The sequence below is a fragment of the Pseudochaenichthys georgianus genome, chromosome 4 (assembly GCF_902827115.2).
Source record: "Pseudochaenichthys georgianus chromosome 4, fPseGeo1.2, whole genome shotgun sequence".
NCBI classification, from domain to species: domain Eukaryota; kingdom Metazoa; phylum Chordata; class Actinopteri; order Perciformes; family Channichthyidae; genus Pseudochaenichthys; species Pseudochaenichthys georgianus.
The window spans coordinates 9257238-9271571 of NC_047506.1; the positions used below are offsets into that span (position 1 = coordinate 9257238).

The 14334-nt window shown below is 40.3% G+C and overlaps 2 protein-coding genes across 5 annotated transcripts; both read left to right on the forward strand.

The window, feature by feature from the left end:
* Positions 1-38: 38 nt before the first annotated feature.
* On the forward strand, positions 39-3984 carry hsd17b7 (hydroxysteroid (17-beta) dehydrogenase 7). The gene is made up of 9 exons (XM_034081533.1): positions 39-198; positions 635-838; positions 1332-1424; positions 1582-1696; positions 2761-2955; positions 3070-3183; positions 3274-3330; positions 3407-3505; positions 3594-3984. Exons 1-9 carry the CDS (start codon positions 164-166, stop codon positions 3687-3689), a joined length of 1008 nt encoding a protein of 335 aa, XP_033937424.1. The 5' UTR covers positions 39-163; the 3' UTR covers positions 3690-3984.
* A 3440-nt stretch (positions 3985-7424) lies between these two features.
* Positions 7425-13515, forward strand: serbp1a (SERPINE1 mRNA binding protein 1a). 4 transcript variants are annotated; one of them, XM_034081530.2, is made up of 9 exons: positions 7425-7802; positions 9209-9392; positions 9889-10047; positions 10153-10221; positions 10707-10781; positions 10929-11100; positions 11551-11595; positions 11713-11940; positions 12191-13515. In XM_034081530.2, the coding sequence occupies exons 1-9, from the start codon at positions 7544-7546 to the stop codon at positions 12245-12247; spliced, it is 1248 nt and encodes a 415-aa protein (XP_033937421.1). In that variant the 5' UTR covers positions 7425-7543; the 3' UTR covers positions 12248-13515. The 4 variants fall into 4 exon arrangements, with proteins under 4 accessions (XP_033937421.1, XP_033937419.1, XP_033937423.1 ...); XM_034081528.2 differs by having other exon boundaries at positions 7426-7802; positions 10150-10221; XM_034081532.2 differs by having other exon boundaries at positions 7426-7802; positions 10932-11100.
* Positions 13516-14334: the final 819 nt, after the last annotated feature.

Sequence of the window (14334 nt, forward strand, 5' to 3'; positions counted from 1 at the left end):
CTGCTGCAGTGTCCAATCACATCGATAGGGAGGGGTAATAGGGCATGAGTCCACATCCTCGGAAAAACAGGACTTGTTGGCTTGTGTAACTTTTGAACAAACATTTCGTCGTACATTTTGTGTTTTTGGTTTGCGGTTTTGTTTCTAGTTTGTGCAAGAGAAGATGAATAAGGTGGTGTTGGTGACTGGCGCTAATAGGTAATGTCTGGCATCTTAGGTGTGATGAATTCATGATATGAGTCTTTTAGTTAATTTTAGCTGTTATTGATCAGAAACAGAACCGGTTTTATTATTATAAAGTGGTCTTACACAAACAAGGAAATGGTGCCTACAAAGACACAGAAAAAATAAGATACTTTTTTTTTTTTTAAAGGAGCAAAATACAATACTACTGAAGAAACTATTTGAAAAGAAAACTATTTTAAAGAATGTTGTTACCATTAAAGACCATATTTACGTAGTAGGCCTACGTGTAGGAAACTGATCTTAATGTCAACTTTTGAAACCTCTGGTCAAGAAATATCTAGCCCAACAACCTGTATCGTTTTGTACATTAAAGTATTTTGCTTATAAATGCAATCTGTAAATGCCTTCATTATATGTTTTTCATTACATTGTGTGTGTCTCCCTGCAGTGGCATCGGCCTGGCTCTGTGTGAGCGGCTCCTGCAGGACACTGAGAGCCTCCAGCTGTGTCTGGCCTGCAGGAACATGCAGCGGGCTCAGGCTGCTCGCTCCGCCCTGCTGACCTCTCACCCCTCAGCTCAGGTGGCTCTCCTGCAGATGGACACCAGCAGCATCTCCTCCGTCCTCGCTGCTGCACAGGAGGTCAAACTCAGGTGGGAGGTCATAGATCTGTCACTTAAACACTCAGGAGATTTGCATAAAAGCACACAAATGAACATACTGGTGGTGCTTAAAGATAAGGTAATACAACAGTAAAAGAGACAGAATAAATGTTGGTCTTATTAAGACTGAGAAAGATGTTTTTGTATACTTTCTGTCACACAAAGTAAGCATTTGCATATAAATGTGCCTCAATTTGGACCATCAACCTTTAGCATTCTGAAGCAGCAAATACACTCATAACAGAAATACAGCCAGGATGCAAAGATTAGCCTGTATAAACTGAATGAATACATAGACAGTAAAGCAATTATGTCAACAACAAAGATTACTTTATCGTTACAGTATTACTTCAACAGATATACACACAACAGCATGGTACACAATACACATTCAAATCAAAAAGACATCATTATAGCACATGTTCATCCATAGACAATATGCTATATGTGTGTTTCAGAAATGTGTGTGAATTGTCTCCTGCAGGTATAACCGGCTGGACTGCGTCTACCTGAATGCAGGCATCATGCCAAACCCACAATTCGATGTACATGCATTTTTCAAAGGTCTTTTCTCCAGGTACTTTTTACTTTTAAAGATTCTCCAAATTGATAAGCTGCGTAACTAGCTTTATATGCTTAAAATGTCCAGTCTATATAAAGATTTAAAAGGAATGTATTTAAAACCTTTGCTATGCTGCCTTTCAAAGCTTCTCTAACTTTGTTATTTTTTGCAGTGGTATCATCAAGATGTTTACGACAGGTCAGGGGATCCTTACACAGAAGGACTGCGTCACCGCTGACAGCCTGCAGGAAGTTTTTGCAACAAACCTCTTTGGTCACTTTTTATTAGTGAGTACTTATTCTTATGCCTCCTGAATTATCTGGTATATGTTTTGAACAACAAAGAATCTAATACAAAACCAGATTTCCTTTAGTTTTCTGACAGTAATACTTTCACTGTTTCCCCTTGATGGGATCAGTATAGGTGATACTGGATCCGCCTGTCACTTAGCAACGATGCTCATTAAATATTAATAGGACTGTCCTGGGCTGGAGGACGCTGCGGACCGTATCGAGCTTACTGTGCATTAGCAGATTAAAGATTCATTCTGACTTGTATTAAGTTTCCATCACAGACAAATGTCCTCAAAGCTCCTCTCTAATACAAATCTGTCTTTGCAGCTATATTAAAAAAACTCTTAATTACAGCTCAGAGACATATACATTTTTTGAGACAGTATTTATGAAACATTTAACCAAATTTGGGAGGAATTGAACTTACCTGATTAGTTTAAGGAATCTGAAATGACTTTAGTGATACTAGATACGAAAGGAGATGCCATTGTCGTTGCAACTTAAAATCTCTAGTATATATTTTTTAAAGAAGTGTTATGTACTAATTTCTTGAGGCCTATACAGTTACACACACTTTTATATTGTAGTCTTAACAAAGATGATAGATATATTTGAACAACATTGTAAGTATGATTTACACATCAGCTCAAATAGCTTGCTATGGTTAGAAACATACAAAAAGGGTTTTGTAAAATAAACATATGTGACCGCTCGTCCTGGGGCCTACAACAATTTACTAAACCTAAAGCACAAAAAATATAATAAACTAAATTCCGAATGGAGGGACAAATGATAAGGAATTTGCTTCTACAATCTTAGTTTAACATAAAGGTGTGTAAATTGCATTGTAAGAGATATTAGTAAGATACAGTAATATCATCTGTTTCCCACACACATTTTTGTTCATTCTGCCTTGTTTCAAGACAAACTGCTGGGGAAACAATGAAGAAGTTCCTCATTGTTTCATGAAATAGTATTACCTGGCTGAAATTGAGCATCAATGAATTGCTAAGATGTATTTTTTGATGATTATTATAATGTTGTTTTTCTATGTCCAGATCAGGGAGCTGGAACCAGTTCTGTGTGATGCCGGCCACACATCCCAGCTGATCTGGACCTCCTCAAGTAACGCTCACCGCCCGGCTTTTAACCTCGAAGACATTCAGCACCAGAGAGGCACACAACCTTACAGCTCCTCCAAATATGCCTCGGACCTGCTCAGCCTCGCGCTCAACACACACCACAACAAACAGGTCGACTCAGAAACACACCTCACATGCTGTGTACCCATACCTGCAAAATTAACTTTTTTCTTTTAACTCCAATGATGTCTATAAATGTGATCATGTGTTCATTCGGCTCTGCAGGGTTTATACTCATCTGTAATTTGTCCTGGTTTCGTGATGACCAATATGACCTACGGTATCCTGCCCTCATTCCCAGCTTTCCTCTGGACCCTGCTCATGCCTGTCTTTTGGCTTGTGAGTGCATCTCTGACAGTAAAATGTCAGACACACACATCAGAAATGATTTTGGTTGTTTCTGAATGCATTTTTCTTTCGTGATCTCAGATAAGGATGTTCTGCAACAACATCACCCTGAACCCTTATAATGGATCTGAAGCCCTGGTAGGTCAATCAAATATTTCTGATTTCATGCACAATTGTGTAAAAATTAAATCATGATTGCTGCTCTTTCTTGTAGTTCTGGCTCTTTAAGCAAAAGCCTGAATCACTGGACCCTCAAGCTAAGTACCACAGCTCAACATCTGGGCTAGGCAACAACTACATACAGCCACGCAAGGTATGGCAAAGAATACTATACAGTACATTTAATTTAAAACAATCTTGTAAAATAGTTAATGTTGAGTGTTGTCTGTTCCCCTCTGCAGATGGATATTGATTTGGAAACATCTGAGGCATTGTATGAGCAACTGCTGCATCTAGAAAGTGAAGTAAGAAAGAAACTAAAAGGGAAACAAAAATAATCCTGGAAAGTTCACAGCTGTCCTGCAGGACCTGGATCATCATGGTGCTTACAGGATGACACGATTCTGGGATGGAGACTATTGTATTTCGGTCTGGTGATTTGGGACCAGCATGTACGCTAACAGAAATAGCTTTGTCCTTTGCCTGACACTGCTACATACAAGACTGAATTTACAGTTCAAATCAACAAGATACAGTGACTCTAAGCATGAAATGAAATGTCTGTTATGGACAAAGAATTATACATGTTGTGATGGTTTAACAATAAACTCACTTTTGCCTGTTCTTGTCCAACTTCTTGCAAGTCAATTCATTCCATAAAGCGCTATAACATATGAGGAAAATGACACGTGTGCAGTCATGGATGGTAGGCTAGGTCACAATCTGTCTATCCTTTGCTGTCCAGGAGGGACTGTGTCCAATGTGGTTGTTAATGCCATGATCCTCACGGCAAAATGCATTGCAGTCTGACATCAGACTATCGGTATCATCCCAAAAGTTGACATAAGTGGTCTGTGTGAGCCCCTCTGCGGTGTACGGCGGTGCCGGCAGATGCGTACAGACGCACCTGAAATTCCTCTCCGGAGGATTTGGAGCATTAAACCAACAGTCGTCCCCGGGTTCCGCTGCTTGTTTCCCGGCCACACACTCCTCCTCTGCTCCGCTCAGTTTCGGGTTGCAAAAAGCCCAGACCATCCCGCAGAAATAGACGAAAAACGAGCCCATTACCATGACCATGAGCGCGTAGGACTCTATCATTGCTTTGGTGACTGGAGAAGTCATCTTCGGCTGCGCAGGAACAATAATCGACTGAGTTGCCAAAGTGTGTTCAGGAGGGACTGGCTGTACCCGGAGGGTTGGACCTCTTCAATAGAGGTGGGAAGTAACTAACTACATTTACTGTACTAAAATACAATTTAAGATTTGTATTATCTACAAATGTCACTTGTATAAATAGTTATTGACACACATAAAGGCATTTTGTGCACAATGATACTTGTACTTGTTGTACTTTAAGTAGCCTACATTTAGTTGATAATACTTTTGTACTTTTACTCAAGTAAGACTTTTAATGCAGGATTTTTACCTGTAATGAAGTATATTGATAATAATGTATTGGTACTTTTACTCAAGTAAAGCATCTGAATACTTCTTCCACCTCTGCACTTCAGCACCATCGGTTCAATAACGTGAGGAGGAGAAAGAAAATAAATGACTGATTTTGTTGCCACATCTCTTATTGACAGAGGTGGAAGAAGTACTCTTTTGATACCAAATTTTAAATGTTACTTGTTACAAGCAGAACTCATGGATTCAAAATCTTACTTAATACAATTTAAAAAGGATTGGCATCAAGATATATACTTAAGTAAAAGTATTTGGGCATAATTGTCCATTTCAAAATCATTTATATTAAATTACTACAAACTTAATGTGTATCAGAAAATATTACATTATTCACAGAATCCTGTAAAATAATAATCTGAATCAGAATACCTTTATTCGTCGCACCGAAGGGAAATGTACAATTGTTACAACAAAGAGCCAAAGATAGCTTAATATCACTCAAGAAGCATGCATAAACAAAAATATAGAAATGACACAATTTACAAAATACACATCCAGTACATATAACAGTTTAGAGCAGCCAGGTGAAAGTATTTAAGGTGGAACAGCTATTTACGGTAATATTGCACATACGTAGTTGTATTCAGTTTAAACATTGTCCAGACAAAAACCTTCTGCCTTAAGCTGCTAATGGAAACTGTGTGGACTTTTGATTGAAGCCACTCTGTAAAGACTTTGAGAAAAACAGATTAACTTGAACACAATGAGCACACCCTGCAAATCACTTAGAACCACACTAATGTAATTTTTTTAAGGTTACCTCTTAGCCTTGTTTGTGTTTGGATGTCTTTACTGAAGTGCAAACACCTGCAGTGTGAATAAATAAACAGCAGGAATCTTGTTTGTGGCAGAGCTGAAGTGCATTTGACTCTGTTCATCACAGTGTTCACTAACAAGGCCATCAGCTGTCAGGGTTTCACTTTCCTTATAAGGTTAAAATGCAGCTCCAAAAATACCATCAGTGATCAATGAGAGCTGTGTATGAAGATGTTGTACAAAGTTTTAACCACCGAGTAAAAAACTGGCCTTTGAGTAAATATTTATAAACCTTTTATTTTTTAATACCATAACTAGACTGTAACATCCTACTATTTGAATTGGAGAAACAACGACATTCTGATATCATAAAATATTAAGACAGATATTTTAGCATGTTTAGTCCTTGAACAAATATGTACACAAGCAGCCATTTATGTAAAAATGTGTTTTGATCATATATTTTGCCTTTATTTTAGTCTGCAACTCTTTATACTTTTGAGCTATCTTCAAACTAAATTATATAGTTGCATTCTGCCAGTTTCAGCTGATTAACATTAAAATTACTGTAAGTTTTGACAAACATTATTTAAAAATGGCTCATACTGCTTTAATGATTTACCTCAGCATGTAAAAAGGAAGAGAGGAACTAACGATGACAATCGACATTTTGTGTTTCCTGATCATGATCAACTTGTTGATTAGTACATGCACTTCTTCCAACAAACCAACCTATCACATGCAAATGCAATGATATTTAAATAAACAAAAAGTGTCAATATTTATTTTTCCAATAGCACCTGATTGCAAAATGATGTTTACCTTAGACCAGCCCCTAAAATAATCCTCACTGTGTTTACTGTCTACCAAACTAGACTTCTGACTTCTCTAACTTGCTTTCCTTTATTTTTGCAGAGAAAGTGCAGAGATGAAAGGGTGGGACAGGATGATAACATGCAACAACGGTCCACAGACAGTATAAAACTAGGAAGATTGAAATGAATTTGTCAGCATTTCAATCTGCCACCATGAAACCCAGATTTGGAGAATATATCCAGAGGTATTACGAATAAAGACGGATGTACACATTAACACACTTAAAAAACACAACACCTTTTGTTGTTAACTCGTCCTTTCCTTATTGTGGCTGAGGAAATTAATCTTTGTTTTCTAATTTACTTATGCTTTTTAAAATCACCATTTTTCACTGTTGTTTTTAGAACTGAACTACATTTGTTAGGCATCAGGTTTTATTACCCTGAGGAGAGGTGCTAAATAACGAAGTACAAGTGTAAAATATTGTTTACACTATAGCAGCACATGCAATGTTTAAAGAGGGCCCCAGCTCAGAGTAGTGTGAATACTTGTTCTGAGCCTAATTTAAATGACTGAACAGACCAGGAGTATAGAGTTTGTCACTCTTTGATGAGTTTTACTAAAGATTTTGTCAGTAGTAAATAAATGATAAGTTTACCTTTCCTCTCCTCCCTTTTAATTAAAACATATTTGCTGCAAACAGATGCATCTGTGTATATATTGGAGGTTTATAAAGATATTTATGTTAGTATAAATCCTATGTGACGCAGCAGTAAACCCCTCTGTAGTTCAAAACTGTCAAAACGTTGTAATCCACAGTTTTGAGGCCTGGGGAGTTTTTTTCCTGAGCAATCAAAACAACAGTGTGTGTGTGGGAGCACCCATGCTTGTCTTTTACAGAGGGTAGCAACACTAGAGAAAGTAGCATTGTGGGTAGTGTAGTTCTAAATTGGTTGACTGCGCTACTACGTGAAGTGCCGCTCAAGTCTAAAAAAACTACACGCCCCACCCGCGCTAACCCCGAGGTCCCGGATGTCTACCGCGCCGGAAGAGAAGAAGGTCCTTTTCCCAGCCATCTTGTGGCTTCATCTAGCGAAGTGTTCGCACCAAGCCTCGTAGAATCGGAGTAAAATCCTGCTGAAGGGGCTCCATCATGCCCGGACAAATGCAAGAAGGTTTTGGCTGTGCCATTGCCAATCGGTTCGACCAGTTATTTGACGATGAGTCGGATCCTTTCGAGCTGCTAAAGCAAGCCGAAGCAAAGAAGAAGGAGGCTGCTGTTCCTGGTGCCGCCAAGACTTCAGCAGCCCAGGCTGCCAAGCAGCCGAAAAAGGAGTCCCAAAAAGACAGAAAAGTCCCACTGGGTGATAAGAAGGAGGAGAGCCAGGCACCTGTCCCACTTAAGAAAGATGGTGAGATATATTTCTGCATTTTAGGTCTAAATTAGCCAGGCTGCAGGTGAAGGGTTTTAGGCTAACATGCTAAGTGGCTTGCTTACTAGCTAGCAGCGGTTCATAAGCCCCCATGACATGAGGTCCGCATGGCTGCTTTTGTGTCGCTGTTGTGCTGTCAGTGGCTGCAAGGTGACATCCATTAAAACGTGTAAATTAGTGTGGTGCGTGGTGCTCCACCGATCCTGAGATAAACAGTTTGCAGGCCAACTTGTTTTGGCTTGTCCCCAACCCCCATCGGCCTTGTTGGATAGGCAGAACCCGAAAGCCTGGCTTACTATAGAAAGTCTCCTAAAGGTGTTTGTAATTTCTTAAAGTCATGATTTTCAGCGTGCCAAAGTGCTGCTTCGGTTACTCGTAATTAGCATCAACAAAAAAAGTGGGACTTTTTTTTATTGCATTTTTTTAATTATTAATTAAAGTGGTTGATTTAAAATGTGCCACATGGAAGAACAACTAATCAAATGAATGTGTGTGTGCGTTGACTTTATCGTGGTGTGTTTGCAGGTGTATTTGTCACATTAGGAGCAGCAGCGCCTTCACGGTGATGAACCTCGTGGTTGTAGTGTGGGGCGTGTTGAATAAAGCACAGTCTCAAAATGCTACTTCCCATTAGCGCATAATACACGCTCAGTGCATGCGGTCATCCAAACTCAAATCACTTAATTTCTTATTTCTTACACAAAGAAATACAAAATCTATGCAGGCTGTCATATTTAATTTGACCTCTAGATTTAGCATGCTGAATTGAAGCATCCAGGTACCCAGGCTGTAAGTTGACCATTATTATCACCTAATTCTGCCGAGCTTGCTCATATCCTTTTACTAAGAGAAGATGAGACAGGTGCGCAGACTATGGTGCCCCAGCTGCTGCTGTGTAGTGGAGGGTGTCTATTTTTGTAGCTGGTGATTTAGGCAATGGGTGGGACTTGTTGTGTCACACTGGGACAGTGGCCATCAACCATGTGTCATGGGGGGGGTTACACATTAATTTCACTCACAGTTGCAGGGTGATTTTTAACTGATCAGCATACTTTTTGCAAAAGGCAACAATGAACCATTATTGTCCTGACTTTTTATTATAAAGTAAGACTCACCTCTATTAATTGTTTTGTAAACTCAATTGTTTTAAATGTTTACTTTTAATAATCTTATTACATTTCAGACCAACATGAGGTTAATCAGTATTTAATAAATGGCTACTAGCGACTGTTTTAGCTCTTTAACTCTGCACATGAATTGAAATTATTTGCTCCATTTAAACAGAACAATCGCCCCCTCTCCTTTCTCTTGTCTGGGGCTCGGCAGTGGGTCCTGTTCTATCAGTGCTATTGGTCCTCTAATCCTCCTGTTGTGGTCAATCCTAGGTCCTGCAATCAGGAGAATGGGCCGCAAGCCGGAGGGTGAAGGCTTCAGACCCCAGGTCGGTCAGGGAGAGGGGCGCCCCCCCACAGACAGAAGGCCTGTGGACAGGCGGCCCCCACGCCGCTTCGAGAGGCCTGCTGGTGACGCTGGAGAGAAGCCCGAGGGAGGCGAATTCTCAGTGGAAAAGTGAGTTTATCAACAGACATTTTGATTGAAATATATGAGAGGAGAAGATTACATTTACCACTACTTTTTGCTATTCTAGCTCAACATGAGGCAATAGTAGAACGCACTATGGGGCGGGGTAGCTGTTAAGGCATTGCTAACAATGATAAGGCTTAGTATGTTAGAGTTTTCCCCTAAACTAATAGGCACATGTGGCTCTTCATCTTATCAGTTTACTTCTGTGGATCTAAATGAGAAAGTGTAGATTATGACTCATTTTAAACATCAGTCAGCCCAGGTGAAGTTAAAGGCCAAGATCAAGTGTTAGGCGGACTTATCCTAACTAACTGTCAATAGCACCTGTTGAATGCATTTAGGTTTCCTGCTGTCATTCTTTGTCCACTTTGATACACTTAGGATGAAAAGGAAGCCTGTGAATGACCCTCCATAGATTTAACTTCATTTGGGTTGAGAAACCTGTGCTTGTTTTAATTTTGACCATGTCTGTTCTTCTTAGACCCATTGGTGATCGGCCGATGCGAGGACGCGGCGGCGGCGGCGGACCAAGAGGGGCCCCCCGTGGCGGCAGCAGAGGCAGAGGCATGGGTCGCACCGATGGCTTTGACTCCCGAGGAAAACGTGAATTTGACCGACACAGTGGCAGTGACCGAACTAGGTACTTTTAGATCTACCCCCTTAAAACATGTTTGTTAAAGAGGTTGTGTGAAAGCATGCAGTCAATGTGTCACGACCCTGGCTAAAGCTCATTTTCTCTCAGTAGTCTGAAAGGTGAGGAGAAGCGCGGAGGAAGTGGATCTCACAACTGGGGCACCGTCAAGGATGATGTTAAGTAAGTTGTTACGCACACAACATAATCAGCAACCATAACACTTCCTGAGTGAGCACCTGCAGAAATATAGTTGTTCATTCTGTCATGTTTGTTTTAGACAAACCTACAAAACCTGACAGTGTTTGTAGTTGTTGTATTTGGAGAGGCAAATTATCCTTTCAACAATTATTTTAATGGGAAAATAAACACTCTAAAAAGCTAAAAAGTAAAAGATACTATTTACTTATAAGTAATTGATTAAAAATACTTTATTTTGATAATCCCATGGGGACATTTGTTTTAGTTTTGTTCCACTCAAAAGTGAATGGGTAGTTCTCCTGCCACCAGTCCAAACTCAGAATATTATAATGGTTTTAGTTAAACATTGATTATATTATGACACATCATACATGAAGATTGCAAGAAGGATCCAGTTGAGCACAAAATTAATTTATAGTACTTCCATTCTCAGTACTAAACCGTATGACATTTATTTTCCTTCACAGCGAGCTCGACCAATCAAACGTTACTGAGGAGAACCCTGAAGGCGAGGAACATCCACCTGCTGACTCTGAGAACAAGTAAGTTCTTGGTTTTGTTGTAGTTTTACTGTAATTGATAAAAGTTTTCATGAGATACATTTCAACACTACTTGTGTTCCAAGCAATCCACCAACCCTGACTTGTATTAGACATTAACGCTGTGACACTGTGCGTCTGTTTGTGTTGAAGGGAGAATGAGGTTGAGGAAGTGAAGGAAGAAGGCCCCAAGGAGATGACTCTGGACGAATGGAAGGCCGTGCAGGACAAAGAGCGAGCCAAGGTGGAGTTCAACATCCGCAAGGCCAACGAGGGCGCTGATTGGAACAAAGGCTTCGTGCTGCACAAGTCCAAGGCAGAAGTGAGTCAAACCCCCTCTGCTCATTCTCAACACAATATGTCACATTACATTTTGCTGTTGAGTTAAGTAGACTGAGACAGTTTGTTTTTAATAATGCAACAAGACATCAGTATAGAAAAACAGGCTCTACGATGTAGTGATTTCATAGAGACTTTATTTATTAATAAATGCTATATCATGATACACCAAGTGTTCAGGCTTTGCAGGAGCATCACTCGATTAACTGATGAGTGAAAGAGCAAAAGCTCGTTTATAGCCCCATGCTTCTATCATACCACAGAACTTGGTGTAACTTGATTTGACCTTTTTTGGTTTGCTCAAGTATACTTAACAGCGATGTCGTGCAGAAAATGTATGGGGAATTTTACATTGGTATTGATTTATGATCATATATTTCAAACTTTATTTTGCCTGTTAGATTTGTTAATGTGTTTCTTTTCTCCATCACAGGAGAAGAAAGAGGAGGTTATTGACCCTGAAATTGAGGAGCTCAAGGTAAAATATTTCATCCAGTATCTGATTGCTAATCAAATGCGAACAAAATAAACAAAACTTTTAAACCTACAAAACATTTAAGTCATAAATTGTCTTTTCACTTGTTTTCTAATTCAGCTCGATGATGAGCACCACTTCCGGAAGCCAGCCAATGACATCACGTCCCAGCTGGAGATCAATTTCGGAGATCTGGGACGCCCAAGCCGCGGACGCGGTGGACCACGTGGTGGTGGTGGTGGTGGTGGTCGGGGCGGTCGTGGACGCGGTGGCCCCGGCGGACCCCCCGGCCCTCCCCCTCCTGGAGCCGAGGCCCCCAGGCCAATCCGCGGAGGACGGACTGACAAGGTAGATAACCTTCTAGCTCTCAGCTGGTCTGACATGTCATTAGCACCTAAAGTACTCCCATTAAAAATGCATTGTGTGTTTAGTTTATGTAAGATTAAAAGACAAAGTTGCCAACAAAACTAAACTTGAGTCATTTTGAATTTAATCAGTCAGCCCACTACCTGAAACTCCTCTCATCCCCTTCATACTCTTGAGGCACATCTTTAAATGTTTCAATTTTCTAACTTTTGTTTTGTTTGCTTTTCCTCAGTCATCTGCGTCTGTGCCCAACGTGGACGACCCAGAAGCCTTCCCAGCTCTGGCTTAAGTCTGGCTGCGGCCCCTCAGGCCCACAGGAGCCCCCTGAGCACCTCCACTACGAGGCTTGCATGTTCCTGGATCCTTCAGCAAAGTAAAATGATGGAGAAGACTGTCATTAACTATGGCACTCAAAGTGAGGACTGAGTTTTACCCAATAAAAACAAAACGAAGATGGAAAAAAAACAGAAATTAACAAAAAAAAAACAAAAAAAGAAAAGGACTTCTTGCTACTCTGGAGCAACTTATTGGTAGAGGTTTTGTACTTGGAAACAAAGTAGCAGGGATGTTTTCATACAGTATTTTTTTCAGAGGTTATGCATTGTCCATTGATGAATATTTGTAATTGCTGCTTGAATATATGAATTTCGAAATGTAAGCATAAGAAGGGTGTTTTTCGCTTGGTGTGAGCCATCGCTTGCTCGCTTTAAAATAGGCACTGTAGGGCTCCAACCCAAGCTCATAAGCTCTGCCACACCAAGTCTTTCTGATGAAGTTAGAGCTTCACGGATATGAGTTTTTTTTCTTTAGCACTGGGATATTGTTTTATATTTTATACAGGAGGTCTATGATCTTTGACCTGTAAATCTTGACTATTTTCATACGGTGCAAACAGGATACACCTTGATCTTTGATCGAGCGTTGCTGCCCACATTTGATTGCATCGAGGAAATGACGCCTAAATCTGTATTAAGGTTCTTTTGTACTGATGTTCTAATGGAGGAATATTTGGTCATTTTTGAGGAACACGTTGCTGATTACTCTCCCAAATTTGCATTGATCCTGAGATGTTTGTCAGACGGATCAATTTGAAGCCCAAAGTTATTCATGCTTTCCGATTTGGGAGGTATTCGGGGCACTCGTCACCATCTTAATATCTGTTCCTACCTGCCCATTTCATCTTTGGTTACAGCCATGTGCAAGTCAATGAATGCCTTTTTGTTTTACTTTAAAGAGTGATACGTAGAGGAAGTGTCTTGAGTTGAGACGCGGCTGTAGTCTTCTGGAAGCCTTCAGACCTTGTCCGACTGTTTACACACTCCACTCCAAGCATCCCTCAGCCCAGTTTCAGTTTGTTTTTGCAGCCTGTACTGTGCATAACTTTTCCTACACTGTTGACTTGCCCTGTAGCTTCCACTGTGGCACCACTGCATAATTGCTCTGAAAGAAATACAGTCGTTCATTGTGTGGAACAACTGAAGTGCTCTACAAATGTGTGAATTCTAGCCCTGCTATTAGAGACCTCTGTCGGTAAATAAAGATGGTCGGTAAATCTTTTGCATTGTCACTCATTTAATCCTGCCTCAATACATGCAAACACTGTACAGTACTTACCTTTTTTGATTTTGCTTACAGCCACACTTTACTACTATACAAACACATTAAATGTATCTCTCACTCTTATGTCGTAGTGCCTTCTTGTAGCCTGTAAACCAGTAGACCCAGTCACTGTTATTTGTTTTTCATTTAAAACCAAAAATAGCAGGACTGCCATTTTTCTTTTTGATTTGCATAGTTTTCTATTGCTTGTCTTCAAAACCTGTGTGAAATGATGAGCATCTTAAGCTCTCATTAAACATTTACAAGGCCCAAGCCGGTGGTGTTCCCAAAGAGAGAAGTGTTAGTCCAGCCATGGGTTCCCCGACCTCCCACCCCTCCTCCTTCACCCCAGTCTAATGACAAATCCTGCCCGGTTTAGGACTGCCCAACCTGACCCACGATAATGATTCTTACCATCTAGATTTCTTGCAGCTCCAGAAAGCACTTCATTTGATTGACACAAGACCTCACCCACTACTCATATGTAGCATTCACTTCCTGGTGTCCAGGCAAGTCTTGTTCCCTTTGAATGTCAATAGTTTGTATTGGCTCTTTACTGGCAGCTCTGCTTACTGCAGGTCAACTATCATCAGAGGGTGTTGATAGGAGAAAGGAAAAAAAAGACACTTCTGTTTGTTGTCAGATACCAGGCATCACTGGATTTAAAACATTATTCACAAGGGAACAGGACTCATACGGGCAGATTACATACACTAGTTTGAGTGGGCATGCATGAGTGTTACTTGTCTTTACACACAGATCTAGGTGAGGAACAAA

Excerpts from the sequence above, each read along its gene's own strand:
- hsd17b7 (XM_034081533.1), top strand. The coding sequence starts at position 164 with ATGAATAAGGTGGTGTTGGTGACTGGCGCTAATAG. Across the intron at positions 199-634 it reads TTGGTGACTGGCGCTAATAG|TGGCATCGGCCTGGCTCTGT; the intron begins GTAATGTCTGGC and ends GTCTCCCTGCAG. Across the intron at positions 3,331-3,406 it reads ATAATGGATCTGAAGCCCTG|TTCTGGCTCTTTAAGCAAAA; the intron begins GTAGGTCAATCA and ends TCTTTCTTGTAG.
- serbp1a (XM_034081528.2), top strand. The coding sequence starts at position 7,544 with ATGCCCGGACAAATGCAAGAAGGTTTTGGCTGTGCCATTGCCAATCGG. Across the intron at positions 10,782-10,928 it reads CCTGCTGACTCTGAGAACAA|AAGGGAGAATGAGGTTGAGG; the intron begins GTAAGTTCTTGG and ends CTGTTTGTGTTG. Across the intron at positions 11,101-11,550 it reads TGCACAAGTCCAAGGCAGAA|GAGAAGAAAGAGGAGGTTAT; the intron begins GTGAGTCAAACC and ends TCTCCATCACAG.